Here is an 18,600-nt window from a genome sequence, read left to right as displayed (position 1 = left end):
GGAGTAGATTGATTGAAAGGATTGTGTGCATTAGAAGCTTCCAAGTGGCAACTTATGTTTGGTGCACATGAGGAGTTCATGATCCAAGACATTTTTGAGGAAAAGGCCTTCTTAGGGGCGTATACACCAAGATGTTGTTAAAAAAGGTAGCCAAATGACCAAAAAAAGATAAACATGAGTGCATTATTGGGAGATTCATTTAACCCATTTGAGGTCTTTTTTGTAGTGATTTTTTCTTACACTATCCTAGGCTTCTTTACACTATCCTAGGCTTCTTTACACTATCCTAGGCTTGTTTACACTATCGTAGGTTCATTAGGACTATCGTAGGTTCATTAGGATTGTCCCAAGTTCATTATGGCTTTCTTAGGCTCATTAGGAATTTCTTAGGTTCATTAAGACTGCCCTACATTCATTAGGATCATTTGAGGCTCATTGGGACTATCATATGTTCATTGTGATTGTCCTAGGTTCATTAATTTAATTCGTGTGTTCATTAGGACTATCTCACATTCTCAAATAGCTTCAACTAATATCTTAAATTAACTTTTTTTTTAAAAATAGCTCCTTAAAAATTTAATATTATATACAATCGAATATGATTTCAACTTCAAACCTTGTGCACCTTTTAAAACCAAAAGATGTTGTTAAACCCATTCTTCTAATATTAGCTTAATCATAACATAATCTAATAAATCTTCCTCAAAATATCTACCAACTTCAAATCATATATCAAATCTTTTATAATATAAATTACATTCTAGATATACCAATATACTTCTAAAGATATTCAAAATACTTCTTGGGAATTATATTTTTCAAATCTTTCGGATGTATATATAATTAGCACCCCATTTAGAAAACTCATTATCAATCAACATTATAAATCAGGACTATTTTTTATTTTGTATTAATGAATTATATATTTGGCATATTAGCTTCCTTTATAAACCTATGTAAACCAAACTCCAATTTTAGTAACTTATCTAGCTTTGCTCTAAAATTGTGTCCATAATTGATCCTTTTATACCATCACATGACATAATAGGACCATAAAAGGACCTTTATGCCATGACATGGCATAAACCTAAGCCTAAACTTTCATATCTAAAATTTGAAGAGTAATGTTAATTACTTTTAAGGTTATACTAATTTAGTGGTAACTTTTGTATTGCCTAATGAGGATTAAGAACAATTTAGGTACATATGTTCGGTTTTATTTCAATTTCATTTTTGAACATTTTTGTTTTTGTTTCCATTTCATTTTTGATTTTTTATTTGTGTCGGTTTCATTTTGTTAATTATCTAGGTTTGGTTTTGGTTTCTAAATTTGTTGATTACGGTTTAGGGTTAACTGTTCAAAAATATTTTAGATCAAAATCAAGAATTTACAAATATAAAAAATAATTTATTTATATGCTACTATAAAAAAAAACTTAAATAATAAAAAAAAAAACTAAATAATACACAAAATAACAAGAAAAATATACAAGAAAATTATGAAATGTGAAAATAGATGACTGAATGTGTGCCTGGGATAGTGGTGGAGGCTTGAAGTGGAAACCACAGCACAAGGGCCCATTTTTTATCTCTTCTTGTCAACTCACTGTCACGGTGAAAATGAAAAATTGTCCAAAAAAATGGTAAAAATAGAATTTCAAAATGGGGGCCTGTTTTTAAAAAACGGGCCCCCGTTTTGTTTATAAACGGGGACCCATTTTGTTTATAAATGGGGGCCTGTTTTATTTAGCTTCGGCACCCCGTGACCTTTCGGCTCGGGAGGCCGAACCATTAACGGGCCCCCATTTTTTGAAAACGGGGGCCCGTTTTGCGGAGCGCATTTTCCAACGCGCAGACTTCCGCGAATTTGTGACTCATTAGCTTGCACATACCCATTTACTATAAAGTTATAATTTATACCACACTGATATTTTCCTCGAACAATTATTATTGGCAAGTCTTTGATTGCATGTGGCAGAATATTGAAAATTCATTCAATATTTTATGGAAAACTTATTGTGTGTCTTTTATACCTATATTGACCACTTATTTTATGTGTGACTTGTAGAATTGGACTTACATGTGCAATCAACATTTATCTTACTTGTGTAAGGTTGGAAAGTTCTTGTGGTTGTGGTGTTGGATCTATATTGCTCGACAAAGAGAATCTATTATTCCCTTGTTCCCAACAACACATATAGGACCTTGCATAGTGCAATACACTTTTATGCCATGGTAACATTCTTGACATATATAACACATTGCTGGAGAAACAAAGTTGTCTAATTGGTGTCGAAAGGCAAGTTGAATATTTTTCAAATCATTTTGAAGAGTTCCATTAGGATTGCCTTTATTTATAACATTATTTACCATTCCTAAATTCCTTTCAAGTAGAGGAATATGTTGAGTATTTTGAGGTATATAGTCAATAAATGTGGATTCTTCATTCTTATAATTCATTTGAATGTTTGTATGTGATTGACATCGTTGCGTTTCGAATGATTGTTGACGAACTTGTTGTGTATCCTCTCTCTGAGAATGAGATTGAGATTGTTGTTCACAATTTCGTTGATAACCACTTCCAATTATATTAAAACCTTCTCTATTCTGAGCTTCCAATTCTTATACTACTATTTTTGCTCTACGTCTATGATATCTATGCCTTTCAATCACATTATGTCTTTGTCTTTGTTCCTCCCTTTCAACATCTATCATTTGTTCATGTTGTCTTCTACAATATTATCTTTGATAATCCTTCTTATATTGCCTCCATTGTTCCTCTGATTCAAAATTCATTCTTTGTCATGGAATCACTAAAGGAAATTTTAGATTTCAACAAACTTATTAATGCATTTTAATTTTAAAAATACCAATATTGTCAATTGAAACTTAATACACCGTATTTGCGAAAGAAATGTTCTAAACACAACATTTCACAAAAAGATCTACATATTTCATGTATGCATTTTATCGATCTTTATTAGATGTTTAAAAATATAAATATCTATATGAAATTATCCAATTGACATCCTCAAGTGCACTATAAATTATAGTATAGCAAATTAGACAATTTCATCACATTCATAATGAATTAGTCTTATAAGACTTGGAAATCAAAGTTGTGAAAAATGTTGATGATGAGTGTAATGTTAAATATTTAAAATATATATATGTGTGTGTGTGTGTGTGTATACAATGTGATAAATGGATATCGTTTAATTTGGTTTACTAGAAGGGTTAGGGTTTGCAATCAAATTAGTTAAGGGCAAAGGGTTGAGTTGGGAGTAGAGTACAAATATGCATACAATTTAATTAGAAACATGATCAACTTTATGTTTCAAATAGTCTTAGAGGTACAATTAGGGTTAAGGTTTCATTGCAGTTAAGAATTAAATTTTATTTCAATTTTTTATAGAAATTTATTAATATTAAAACTTATAATGTTATGCTTGATTAGTATGAGGTTATTAATATTGATCTTAACATTTATTTAATTAGTCATTTCATATTATTAAGAAATTTCAATAGTTTATGAAACTAATTATCATACATTTTGTAATTTTGAAAAATATTATATCTTTATCAATTAAACTCTTAATGAATTGGTAAGCTGAACAATTTTGTTTATTAATTCAATATTAAATTAATATTTCATTTCTAAACATTTCGTTAATACTATTATTTGTGTTAATAATTAAATTATAAGTTAAGATGTATTATATAATATTAATATTATTTATATTTTATTCATAATAACTTGATTAATATTAAGTTATCAATAATGGTTTAACATTTTTTACTTTATATTTTCAATACTGTCAATATTGATGTGATGAATAATTTAAATTCTTGTTTTGAATCAATTAAATTTTTAAAATTATTTATCTATATATCAATTTATTATAGTACTAAAGTAATTTTTTAATTCATTAATTTGTATTGCATAGATTTTTTTTCTTGATATAATTAGTATATTATATCATGTAATAAAAATTTATGAGTTTTTGATAAGGATAAACGGGGTTTTACAAGGACCCAAAACCTAAAGTTTTACAATAGTCGGCCAACAGCCAAACTGGCAAGAAACAACAACAAAATAGGGGAGCAACCCTGAACAGAAACAAAGACAAAAGAAATGCAAACAATCAAGACAAAGCAAAATATCTCTCAGTTAAGCAAGAGCACCAGATCCTTGTTCTTTTTGATGGAAATCCTGTTGATTTCCTCAAGCTCCTCCATGATGAATCTAGAGGTACCCTTGTTGCTCCTTCTACTCCTAGTTTTGGAACTGGGTCTAGTGGTTTTGCTATCTCCAGCAGCCACATCATCTCCTCCAAGATCTTTCACTGGATCGCTATGGAAGAATCTATAATCACCAACCATCTCATTGATCTTTTCAAGCCCCTGAATGCTGTTGCTCATAGCTTCTTTACTAATGTCGACTAGATTCTTGAGATTTTTCTTAATCTCAGCCATGGATTGTTCCACCTTATCAATCCTTTGTTCATGGTTACATTTCATTACCTCCACATTCTGAGAGAGTTTTTGAGTCATGATCATGAGTTTTTCTGGCTTGCTGGGTTCAGGTGAAGTAGTGAAAATGTCAATTATTTCTTTAACCCCCATCTTGAGGGTGTCGATTTCATGCTCAACCCATTTCCAGCAGCGCTCCTAGCTTATGGTGGCTTTCATGACAAGATTCATCAGACTACCATCTTTCCCCTGATTATTTTTCTAGACATTGACAAGGATGTCCAGTTTAATCCCTTGGTCCGTAATCTTCGGGTTGTAATCCTTCACCACCGGCTTTTTCTTTTTGGTGAGGTGTTCGGCCTTGGAGATCAGCTTGTTGTTGGTTTTGTATTTACTCACTACCCATCTAGGGGGGTTCTTGTTGCCGAGCGTCTCAGGAGTGACAATCTTTTCTTTTTCATTCATAGGTTCATATTCAGGGTCATCAACAGGAACCCCACTATCGTCCAGGTCCATCATCGAATGAGAGATGTCTTGGACCTCTGTCTGCAAACCAATCGCATCAAGCGAGGGCACAATTTCAAGGGATTTGGCATGTTCCATGATAAGGATGATAATTCCCTCATGCAGAACAGGTTTGCTAGGGTTTTCCAGGTGCTTTTCCAGGATATTCTCAAGGGAGGAGGCAAGATAGTAGGGAGTAGAGATAATTTTACCATGGAAAAAATGATTTAAGATAGTGAAATGGTAGGAAAAGATACTTTCATACCTTCCATCAAGGGTGATATATCTCATTATAAACTCAGTCGTGTCGGCCCATGGGCCATGAGGTATTTCCTATTATAGCCGCCATTGGCCATCTTGGTGACTCTGGAGTGCTCCTTGTCTTTGTCAAAGAAACTTGACAAGTCCTCCTCCCCATTTTTTCTATCCCTGTAAAACCTTCTTCTAGTCATAGCCAGACCAGTGACCGTCGCCACCAAAGATTCATCAATCTAATATTCAACACCATAAGCCCTGAGACTCCCTTTTTTCCATCCATTAACAAAGGCCTCCATAATCAGAGGAGAGGGGCCATGAAGCCAGTCCAGGTAGGGGACGAGACCACCATCGATGACTTCCTGCCAGACATCTTTATTATTTTTCCACATCTCGCAAGTAGAGGGATCTTGTCTATTCTTATCCCCTCCCATCCTGGTCGCCAACCAGTCGCAGGAAATGGGCCACACCGAAAGGATATCAAAATAGTAGCAGAAAAGCCACACAATGAGATAGGAAAACCACTCGCCAAGGAGGTTTCTAGACTTTTGATTAGGGAAAACCAGAAAGAACTGTTTCCCTATCAACTAAGTCATGTCATGATGAGGGATCATTGATTAATGCAGTAATCATTACGTGTGAGATCACATAGATTTTTGGGGAAAGCATCCCTGCTACTCCACCAGTTGGTTGCCACGTATCCCACTGCCAGATTGGCCAGTAGATTCGCCACCTTATTACCTTCTCGATATATGTGCAAGATTTTGAAATCTGTTAGATCATTAATTATATTTTGGCAGTCCTTGATCAGGCTAGCAATCATTTAGCTAGGATCTGTGCGACCACTCAAATAGTTGACAGTGTTTAGCGAGTCAGACTCTAGCCACACTTTAGTAAACCCCTCTCTTTTAGCCATGTGTATCCCAATGTGGGAAGCACTGGCTTCTGCATAGTGGTTATTCTGGGTACCCAGGGGGAGCGCCACCACAAAAACCAGTAGACCAAAGTGATTCCTATCCACTCCCCTGCACCCACCTAGCCTAAGATTTCCTTTAGCCACCCCATCTACATTGATTTTGATCCAGCCCATAGGGGGAGGATGCCATTCAACATTATGTATGCACTACTTGGTTTTGTGGACTGGGTTGTCAATGTTCTAATCAATTTACCACCGATTGATAATATCCTAATCCTCCTGGAGAGTGGGAATGGGGGAGTCATTATTTCTGCTGGGGTAGGCATGGAGAAAGTTCTCTTTGATAGCATTGTGTACTCTAACAACCACAACAAAAGGAGGAGTTTCCAAGCCCCTAAAAACTTTATTATTTCTTTTTTTCTAGATGCCCTAGGGAAAATGAGGAAGAGATAAATTCCAAAGAACACCTAAAGCCTGATTATTAGAAGGGCATTTCCATTCAAACCACATTCGCTAAGTAGAAATAGGGAAGACCCACACAATGTTCCAAATGTTAAGGAATTGATTCCAGATATATTTGGCATAGGCGCAAGGCAGCAGAAGGTGTCCAACATTTTCCTCCACCTCTTTACAGAGAAAATATTTATTAGAGAGAGAAATACCTTTTCTGCAAAGATTATCGATGGTAGAGACCTTGCCCTGCATAAACAACCAGAAAAAGTTATTAATTTTAGGAATTAGGAGTTTGTTCCAGATACCTACTCAATAGGGGGGGAGAAGGACCTAGAGATGAACTTATAGGCATCAGCAACTTTGAACTTCCCAGAAGAGGAGAAGTTCTAGAACACTTCATCCTCCCCTTGAGAGTGGGAGATGTGGATGAAATTCAACCAAGGTTGCATAGGTCTTAGATCATTATCAACATAAGAGAGGTCCGACCATTCTCCATTTCTAATGTAATCAGCCACCCAAGCACAAATTTTTCTGAGGCATAATTCTTTATAGGGGGGAGCCCAAACATTTTCCGATAGGGGGCCTTCACCGATCCACCAGTCATCCCAAAATCTAATTCTAGTACCATTACCTAGCATCCATCTACAACCATGCAAGATAACTTTGGAGGAGCCAAATAAATTGATCCAGAAATCAAAAACTACATTGGGGAGCTCATAAGTTTCCAGAGAGTTTAGGAAATCAAGGATGTGGTACTTAAGTTTGAATATATCAATCCATTCATTATTCTCCTTAAGACATCTCCATAGCTGCTTGGACATCAGGGCTTTATTTAAGTCTCTCAAATTCTGGATATCCAGACCTCCAATGAGTTTGGGCAAGTAGACTTGATTCCAATCCACAAGCTGTAATCTATTTTTGGATTTAGTTCCAATCTATAATTTATTTTTTTAGTTCTTTCCAATTTATCCGCAATTTTGGCTAGGATTTTGAATAGAATCATAGCATAAACCAAAAGGCTCTGAAGAGAGGCTTTGAGAAGTTGGAGCTTACCAGCTTGGCTTAGGAAGGCACCTTTCCATCTAGCCAGTTTGTTTTGGAATTTTTCTATAAGATTCATCCAAAAAGAGTCAGGAGTTGGGCCCTAGCAGAGGGGAAGGCCCAAATAGGAATCAGGAAAAGTTCCAATTTTTTAGCCAATAATTGAGGCAATTTTAACTTTCTTGTGCTTGGGGGTGTTAAAGAAAAAGATGGAGCTTTTAGCTAGGCTGATTTTTTTGCCCCGAGCCGTGTTCATATATATTCAGAGTCATTTTTAAATTCTTGGATTCTTTGATCAAACCTTTCCCCATCAAGAGGGTGTCATCCACAAATTGTTGGTGCTCGAGCAAGTGGGGGTCTAAGAGGAGGGCCGAAGGCCCATAATATTACCATTTCTGACCTCCCTCTGAATTATTCTACTAAGAGTCTCACTCATCAGAATGAAAAGGAAAGGGGATAGAGGATCCCCTTGTCGAGTGCCCCTAGACCCAGAGAAAAAACCGGAGGTAGATCCATTAATCAACACAAAGAATTTTGGGGTAGAAACACATTGCTCAATAATCTGGATGAAGTTATCTTTGAATCCAAAGGCCATGAGGATTCTGAGGAGGAAGCACCAATTAACTCTATCAAAAGCTTTCAGCAAGTCAAGTTTAAGGAGAAAACCTAGTTTTTTGTTAATAGAAAGGGAGTGGATGTTCTCATGAACCACAATAGCATAATCCAGAATCTGCCTCCCGAGCACAAACCCATTTTGATGTTTAGAGATTAAAGAGGGGATGAAAAGCTTAAGCCTGAGCACAAGAATCTTGGTGAAAATTTTATAAATAGAGTTGCAAAGGCTAATAGGTCTAAAATCTTGAAAAGAGCAGGTGCCAGGTTTCTTTGGGATGAGAACCAAGAAGGAGGCATTCAAATCCTTCAGGAGAGAGCAGGATCCACATCAGAGTAGATAATATGGAAAAAGTTTTGAAAGAGAAAAAAGAGGGAAGCCATCAGATCCGGGGACCTTTTTACCTTCAAAAGAGAAAACAACATTGCAAACTTCTTTAGGGGAGGGGATTCTAGTAAGATCCAAGTTCATGTCCCTAGAGATGATGGAGGGAATTTCCTGCAAGATTTCAATCTGAGCTGAAGGATCCAGGGGATCGTCCATAGAAAGGAGATTGGAGAAAAAATTGATGGCTTCTTGACAAATCTCGTCATGCTTATCAACACATCTCTGCCCAATTTGAATTTTGTTTATTATGTTGGTAGCCCTATGCTTAATAGTCATCATATGAAATCTAACTTAGTGTTTTTGTCACCGCTTTTGAGCCATAAGGCTCTAGATATTTGCTTCCAAAATTCTTCTTCTTTGGAGATAATATCATATAATTTGGTCAAAATATCAATTTCTTTACTCGAGACATCAATATCAAACTCGTAAGCTTGGATATGCTCTTGACCCTGCGCAAGTTCCAGTTTGAGCTTCTCTTTAGCTTTGAAGATGTTTCCAAAAGTGGACTTATTCCAACGTTGGATATTAGACTTAACATTGGAAAGCTTCTTGGCTATATGAAACATAGTCGTTCCCTAGATATCAATATTCCACCACTCCAAAATTTTATCTTGGATTTTCGGGGCCATGAGCCACATTTTCTCAAATCTAAAGGGGTATGCCATTCTGTCAGATAATAGAGAGACAGAGAGGCAGATGGGGAAGTGATCTGATCCAACATGGGCTAAGGCATTGAGTCTACAGGATGCCAGCCAGAGCCAATCTAGAGAAATAAGACCCTTATCAAGCTTGACCTAAATAAGATCCTCCCCACTACGTCTATTGGACTAGGTGAATTTAGCCCCAATAAGATCAAGATCTAAAAGGCTCAATGAGTTGATCATGTCAGCCAAGTCTTGTCTACTATCAATAGAAATTGGCAAACCACCAGATTTTCCTAGATTAGAAAGAGGGGTATTTAAATCACCTAGAAGGATCCATTTCTCATTAGGGAAGAGAGATATAGCAAGGCAAATGGAAGACCATAGAGATTTCCTATCTGATCTCCCATTAGGAGAATAGATGTTAGAAATGATCTAGGAGGATCCATCCTTAAGATTAAAGAATCTAGTAGCAATGTGATTGGGAGAAGAGAGGACCACCTTACCACATAGAAGTCTTGGATTCCAAAGGGTGGTGATACCACCTGAAGCACCATCAGCATCCACACAGTGAACACCACAATCGCCAGTTTGAGTTTTTCCACTTTACTACCAGGCATTTTTGTTTCTTGGACAAGACAAATATCAGGCTTGTGATCTCTGACCAAATTAGATAGCAATTCATTCTTATGGGGGTGGTTTACTTCCCTTATATTCCATGAGATGACCTTCATCTAGCATGAGGGGGGATCCCATCCCCATTTCTTGTAAATTTCTCTAGGCTCCGTCAGCAATGGCAACCCGACTTTGTCTATCTCTACTAACTACATTAGAAGGTCTCCCCACCCCCCTTAAATCTGATCCAGAATCCGCTCTTTGTTTTTTTTTGGTTAGGACCTCCCAGGAGACGGGGTGATTTGGCCAATAGGGGAGTTCCTTCTTTTGTTTTTGGGCTTGACCTCAATAAAAGGAGTGGGGTCCTCGAGAGGAGGATCTTGCAAGGGGTCGGTCTGGGGATCCAACTCAATAGAGTTATCGATATCAACAATCAACTAAATGGGAATATCCTAGGTAGATCCAAGAGAGGTTGGGTAAACCCCATCAGAGTAGGGGGCATTCATAGTGAGGGAACCCCGACAATCTCCCCAAGGTCCGAGATGGCTGGGTCAAGGTCAACGGAAATGACTGGCTCAGGACAAGAGACAACTAGAACAAAGTGTGAATTAGTCGAGGGAGGCATTGCAGCTAGGGCATCCACCTTTTCTAGGGGTGGCTCATTCCTTTTTCTCCATTCCTTCTTAGGCTTAGACGAGCACTGTCTAGCCTAGTGACCAACTTTTTTGTAGTGGAAACATGCAAAGGGGATGGATTCATACTCTAGTTTTTTCACCCATCTGCCGAGCTTGGAGAAGAGATCTACCTCAGAAGGTGGGTTAGAGGACTACTTGACATTAACGCAAAGTTTGGCATAGACTAGTCATCTTTTTGCTGCAGTCATTGGGTCAAGAGAGATCAGGTCCCCGAAGTAGGTAGCAATGCCTGCAAAAATTTCTTCTCCCCTGAATTCCATGGGTAAACCTGGCAGTCTGACCCAGATAGGGGCTTCATTATATTCCTAGTCTTTGGGATTAAACCTTGGTTCCCATTTGTTAAGGGCCAGCAAGGCTTTTCCTAGCATCCATGGACCTCCCGCCAAAACAGATAAAAAATCTTCTTCACAAGAGAATGAAAAGGAGAAGAAGCCACCAGCCATAGCCACAACATCAGTTTGACCTTTACCTTTCCATTTCCTTGCCACCTAGGAACGAACAACTTCAATATTTGGACATGTGCCTATAAATTTTCCAACCAAGACCAGATGCATATGAGCCATATTCTAATCAACAATATTGTCCAGAATAGAGATGGAGCAAGCACCGAAGTCCCGATCAAACTTATGTGGTACCGACGAAATGGCCTTGCCTTTAAGCTTTGAGGAAAAAAGAGAGGCCCATTTCTTGTTGCATTCCACATAGGGAATCTTATTATTGGGGCCCTCAAACTCCCTAGTTTTCTTGGAGGTGACTGAAAAACCATTGGCAGTATTGGTACTGCCATCCCAGGTATCATTTGAGGCCACATCCAAAGGGTCAGGGGGGGATCACCTATGCTCCCAGATCCTGCGGGAGACAAACTCAAACCTAAACCAGTTCCTGTGTCAACTCCAGCTCCAATTCCTGCTCCTACTCCTGCTTCTGCTCCTAACCAAAGGGTCAGGGGGGTGATCACCTGGGCTCCCAGATCCTGCAGGAGACAAATTCAAACCTGAACGAGTTCCCGTGCTAACTCCAACTTTGACTCTCACTCCTGCTCCTGCTCCTAACAAATACTCTTGCTCCTACTCCTGACAAATAAAAATTTATGAGTTAACCTATATGTAACTTTTTTATATTTAAATAAATTGCATATTGCAAAATTTATTAATATTCTTTCAATATAATATATATTTTTAAATTCTTATTTTTAAGCAATGAAAACTTACCAACAAATTATACGCTTCTTAATATTTGACAAATTTCGATATAGTTAAACAAACTCAACTTAAATAAATATTTGAGAAATATTTAGTTTTGGAAATTATTTTTTGATAGTATTATATTATTGGACCTTTGAAACTTATCATTCCATATACTTATAAAGTAATTTTTAATGTGAAATGTTTATTCAATTCAATTGAATTTGTGAAATTTACTGAGGAGGAAAAATCATAATTGATAATAATAATAAACTATGGAAAACATTATTTGAAAAAAGAATACTAAAATTCCCAAAAACATTCAATAATTTACAAAAACAAAAATTCAAACTATTTTTATTATTTTACATAATATTTTACAAACTACTACCACCTTTACATATCCTGACCATGTTCATAGACACTATAGTTATATGGTAACTATAATAAAAAAACTATACATATTTACTTGGAAGTTTATCCAACTTTGCATAAATATTCTATTCATTGAGGAAAAAGAAGAATCCTTCTTTGATTTGAGTGACATGCTCCCCTTTTAAATGCAATTCATCTTCAAATTGTTCATGAAAGAATTGATCTAGAGCTCATGTTTTGAAATGCAAATAATCGATCATTTCTTGGATTTCACGCATTTGGTCGATGTCATGTTGTTGTATGTCGTAGACTCCTATTGCAATATATTCAAGGTCATTTAAGATCTTATGAATGTGTTGGAGCCACTCGAATTTTTGGGAACGGGGTGAATAGATTTGTAGCTTTCAGCTTGAATAGAAGTTAGGTGATGAATTGTGTTGCTTTCAGCTTGAATAGAAGTTAGGTGATGAACTATGTTGCTTTCGGCTTGAACAAAAGTTAGGTGATGAATTGTGTTGCTTTTGTCTTGAACAAAAGTTAGGTGATGAATTGTGTTGCTTTCGACATTCGTAGTCAACATTTAATCAATGCGATTATTATTAAACCCTAAGCAAAATTTAATCCCATTGGAAGCTTAACCATACATGATATGGGTTCATTCTACAATATCTCTTAGACATTTTTATTATTGATAAACTCCCTTTTTACAAATACATCATATACATTCCCATCTTGATAACTATTACAAATTAACACTATATCAACACCTAAATTGATTTCTATAATATTGAATAAACCTAAACTAAGCTTAAGAGCAATGTTAACAAGACCTCTGCATATTCATTCACTTGCTAATAAATTGCATTATTGAACATGAAAAGTAAATTAGGTAGAGCTCAATGTTTATGAATGAAAGAAAATTTTATGTTTGTGAATTTATTGACAGTTAATGAAAATTTGTAACAAAGAAAGCCAATCCAAAGCCAAAGCCGATTACAAAAGTCAATAACGACAAGAAGGGGACCAATATTGTGGGTTCAACAGCATCTGCTACTAATGTAGGGAATATTGTGAACTCTGTCATAGATACAACACATGCTACGATTCTTTCAGAGGTAGGTAGCTGCATGTTCATTAACAATTAAAATTACATTGGGAGATATTGATATTCTGTGTGTTCTTTCAGATCACGGTGGATGATGTTAAGTTGCATGGGAAAAACCTGGGACCTATTGTAGCTGGAGAAATTAGGAAGCGCTTGGGTCCTGAATTGGAAAGCCTCATGGTGAGTGACACATGAGAGATTATAATTTATGTTTTTATATATGCTCAGACATACTAGGTTTTCTTTATGCTTTCTACTTTGTTCCCTATAGAACTCTTTCTTCATGCTTTCATGTTTGCAACTATAACATTTTCTAATTATCTTTATGCCAAAGTTTCCCTCCCTTTCCGTGGATTACATGGTATTGTTACATGTTGAGGATTTCTACTACTGCTTGTTGAACTTAAACTGTTCATTTTTTGCTTTGGAAATGCAGATGGTTTTAAAAAATGCAGCGTACACACAAGGATTTACTTCAGGGATTGGAAGTCGATCTCCATCTAGATGATTTTTTTCCCATCCTTTAGTGATGTTTTATTGATCACCGTTCTGCCTACCTATGTGAAAATGGGAGCTTTTCAAAAGGGCATGGAGATGCATCAGAACATAATTGCATGGAGATTTTCATTAGACATTATAGTTAAAAATACTCTATTAGACATGCATGCAAGATGCGGAATCATAAACATAACATGGTAAATTATTATTCCTGTGAGAAATTGCATACCTATTTAGTCGAACACTTGTTGCTCTAGGAAACTTGAAGGAGGAGAAGAAGCTGAAACTAAAAAGTGTCTGCAATACGTAAATGGTGAATTAGGCACAAGAAGATGAAGCAACTGTAAACCACAAATGACAGAGTTATATCTATTGTATTGAATTGCATTTTTTTACACCTTGTTTAAGCACGACAATAGCACACTAGTATGTTTTCCAATACAAACTGCAGAAAGATTTGTAAGCAATATAATGCATGCAATTTCGAATCCTCCTCCTTCAACTATCACTGTTTTGGTTGTCTGAGGAAGTTTATCATCAAAAATGGTCTATGGTGCTATCTTACGGTGGGATTAAAAAATTTAGTGAGATGCAATCTGTGTTCGAATAAATTTTGAGATGCATTTAACGAAATTAATAAATGGCGGGGATTTCAAATCAATTTAGCAAATTAAAGAGATGAAAGTGTGTACAAAGATGGCTGACATCCATATATACGATTGTAGGAAGCCTCTCGGCTTAATTATTTAAATATAATAACAAGTGGTGCAAATAGTTAAATAAAGAAAACACTTATTTAAATATAATAAATATAGTTCAGTAATATTATTATATTCTATATTATATAATTTATTAGATAAAATTATAAATAATGTAGATATCTTAAATATATAACTAAAATATGTTATTTTTTAGGGTCTATATTGTGACATATATTATATAGATATAGGTATATTATTAGATTTATTATCAAATAATTGGTTATATCAAATTATAAGTAGTATAGATATCTAAAATATATTTATTTAAAAGAGTAAAAAAAAGTACTTTCATTAATTTATATTAGATTTTGACAAAAGTTGGATAAACATCTAAATCGGATATCTCTCACATATCTTAGGTATATGTATATTAATATATTTATAGTATTTAATTATATTTTTATATAGATGTATAATTAAGAGAAATCAATTCTTGGCATCTCTATGATCATCAAATTTATGTTAATCATTTTCTTAAAACCAATCACATTCTGGAGAAGATAAATGGATGAAAAATAAAACTTTTGCTAGATTTATGGCAACCAAGACTCACACCCTCTTTTGATTGAGTAAATAGTTTTATTTATTTTTACTCAACCCACATTGAAACTACTAGCCAAACAGGGCTAGGTAATCATTATCAAAGATGCTCCCTTGAAAAGTACTAGGTTCTTTTAGAAACTTTTAGTGCCCCCATAGAAATTCTTATTAAATTTTATGTTTAGCAATCCCATATTATGTGAACAAAAATTATAACATTAAATTTTAAATAAATCATTTCCTTATGATCTTTCTTATTAACTGAAAGCAAACAAGATGGGTTAATGAACATTATTGAATTTACTATTTTCTAAACGGGATATCATAAATCCTCCTTGTTCTAACTAAATAGAGTCATTATATAACTATTTAGTTATTATCACTTTCTAGGGTGACCTATTGACATTTACTTAAGATTTGATTAATCAAAAGCGGGTTAGGCCATACCATTACATATCCACAAAAAGGTGCCACCTAGGATGCATGAGAAATGCACACCTATCTAAGGATAAAAACTAGACAATAGAAAACATTAGAGAAGAACTAAGGACTAACAAAAGATCAGAGACAAAACTGGTAACCAAAACTACATCAAAACTATCCAAGAACCAAAGACACAAAGTGATGGCCTACTTGGAAAAGGCATTACCTTCTTGCCAAACCTTACATAAACCAAGGACTTTATTAGAGATTTTTTTTAATAAGAGTCCTTTGTAGCATTTGGAGTACCAAAGTATGGGGAGTTTTTGACCATGGAAGTAGAGGGTTTCATCGAAACAATAGGGGACATAATGTGTCTCTTTCATTCTACTTTCATATGGTCAATTCCTTCATGTATAGCTTTCAGAGAGGATAATTTTTTTAGAACCATCTCGACTATATTCAATTATAGATCTCCTCAATTTTACCCTTAAGGATCTCTTGGTTCTCCTTTAATTATGGAAAAATAATTTTGTCTTCATTTTTCCAAAACATGTTCTTTGAAAGCTCTTTTAGCATCACCTCAAAGTTCTCCCAATTTTCCAAATTTTTGGCTATGTTTCTTGCTTCTTTCGAAACGTATTCATCATTTACTTTGATAACCCATTTATCCCCTCTCACCCTAGCCTTTATCAAATCCTTGTGTTTATTAATCTTCCTAATAGCCATGCCAAACTATCAAAGGAGTCATTTAATCACCAATTCATGTTGCTCCACATTCTCCTCCAACTTTAAAATCCTAGACTGTAAATTAAGAGGTCTCTTCCTAGGGTCAAGAGTCTCTTAATTAGGGAGGAAGGGGACAACGTCCTCACATGCTTTAGGAGAGAATTTGTATTCCAAACCATAAGAAGAATTTGAATATTCAATCTTCTCCTTTTTTCTTGACCCCAGTACCTCCACTTTCATAGGAGGTGGAGTAGAAAAGGGATTCTTCTTCACTTCTCTAATGGGTTAAAGCACATGGGGACAAGCTTAGATTTGGAAAAGGAACCAATAGTGGGGTTGGTTTTCACCATAGGGTCCCCAAAAATCTCAATCACCAAATTTGGCTATGGAAAGGAGTTAGGACGATTTGATAGGGACCCACTGAGAGGGGTTAACGCAAGGTGAAAACTATAAAGTCTAAGAATCTAACCCTGATAGAGGGGGTAGGAAATTTTTAGCTTTTGTTCAAGAAACATATTAAGATAATGAATAACAAACCCAGTAAGTGAAATTAATTTGAATGCCATATCCTTAGGTGGTTTAGCATATGGAAAAACTGGATGTGAAATCTTTTGTAATGCCCATCCAAGGTGAATAATTTCATCAACAATAGGGCCACATCCTTCCATTTTTTGGGGAGGTTTTCTCTATGGTTGATATAGGTCCCATTTTGTAGGTAGCTCTTCCATGTTTAAATATATGTTATTTAGAGATTTATATTGAACCTCATGTGGTTGATACATGTATACTCACTTTGTGAGACACCTCTTTCATACATAGTGGCTACTAACTAGATCACTTTACAAGTGAGTTAACAAGTGTTTAATCTTTGGAAGGATAGTCAATTATTGTGTCCAAATCTCCTCCACTATTTTTCCTATATATGAAAGTCTAATTTATAAATTATAATATACTATTTGAGATGATCATTTTCCTTATTATGTATGCTACTAGTTTGTCAAATATTTGGTTTTTTATTTATAATATTTTCTACTCCAAACGTAATATCATATCCATGCTAGTAAAACCCTTCTTAGAATTTCACACCTAGCCTAATTAAGAGTTCATCATAGATTGATTCTATAATTGATTCTTAATTTTTATCTCTATGTGTCATATATTATAGGGTTTAAAGATTTTTATCTAGATGTAATGAATGATTTTAAAAGAAAATAAGCATATAGGAAATGTCTTATAGTTTGTGAGGTTGAATGCATAGATTTTAGGCATCTCTTAGGTTTCTTTATAACTAGTTTAAGATTTTATTTGTGCTATTTTGTATTATCACTACTCACTATAATATTCTATCCAAGCTCACAATCAAGGTAAATCTTTTTGATAAGCATAGTTTAGCCTAGAAATATTGATGGTTTTATACCATTTGAGGAATTAATTTTAGTTTTTTCATGCTAAAAAATTTGTCAATAGGGATCTACATATCACTTGCGACATCTTCGAAAGGAAATGATAGCTTAGTTGTTTAGTAGATTAAGACCAACACAATTCTATTATTGATTAGTTGCCAAGAATTTGAAATAATGATTGAGATAGGGAGGAAATTGTTCTCATTTCCATGCTAATAGTCATACACTTCCGTTGGAGTTGTGGGTCTCTCCAACAATAGGTTTTTGTCCTTGTAGAGATGGGATCCACGCTTGAAGAGTCTTTATAATTGTTATCTTTCTAGAATTAATTTCTTGGAGATTTCACAATAAGAAGCACACTTTGGACCAACACAAGTATTGAAGTTTTTGTTCAGATGACCTATGGAATGCATAAGTCTATTGGCTCTCAAGATTTTACCTTTTATATTTATTTTTCACCATACATTTATTTTCACCATCTACTCTATTGTGTGTTATACTTTGTAGAGGGTGATTGAAGACTCCACTAAAGTTGACTACACATGCTTTAAAGGCCAATTGTTTATCTATGATTTGAAAGTAATTCCTTATATGTTTGAAAGGTCCAATCTTTGTCACTTTTGAGAAAGCTCAATTTTTTAGAAGAAAGTCAATAGTGTATAGAGGTAACCATGCCTTAAATGTGGATTTTGTTAAAGCATTTTAACAACTATTTATGCTTTTATACTTATGTTCAGTTAGTTGTTCTTCCAGTTGCTTTAGTTGTGTATCTATTTTAGCTAGAGTTGAGCTTTGTTTAGCTCCTCATGCATTCACCTTAGTTCTCCTATTTTTGGCTTAAGGCATATTTATGCTTTCTTTATAAGAACATCATTATAAAATTGTTATTCATTCCGTAATATTTTCTTTTGGGGAATATGGCATACTTTTATTACTAATCTCATTTGTGGAAGGTGTTCACATTTGTTGTTTGATCTTGTAAGATTCTATTA

General features: G+C 35.0%; 1 protein-coding gene across 1 annotated transcript; it reads left to right on the top strand.

Annotated features, from left to right (window-relative positions):
* The first annotated feature begins 11,429 nt into the window (after positions 1-11,429).
* On the top strand, positions 11,430-13,765 carry LOC131056459 (uncharacterized). The gene is made up of 4 exons (XM_057990789.2): positions 11,430-11,534; positions 13,121-13,267; positions 13,339-13,437; positions 13,694-13,765. Exons 1-4 carry the CDS (start codon positions 11,430-11,432, stop codon positions 13,763-13,765), a joined length of 423 nt encoding a protein of 140 aa, XP_057846772.2.
* The last annotated feature ends 4,835 nt before the right edge of the window (positions 13,766-18,600 follow it).

The sequence above is a fragment of the Cryptomeria japonica genome, chromosome 10 (genome assembly GCF_030272615.1).
Source record: "Cryptomeria japonica chromosome 10, Sugi_1.0, whole genome shotgun sequence".
In the NCBI taxonomy this organism is placed as follows: Eukaryota; Viridiplantae; Streptophyta; class Pinopsida; order Cupressales; family Cupressaceae; genus Cryptomeria; species Cryptomeria japonica.
This window is presented reverse-complemented; position numbering and strand designations above follow the sequence as displayed.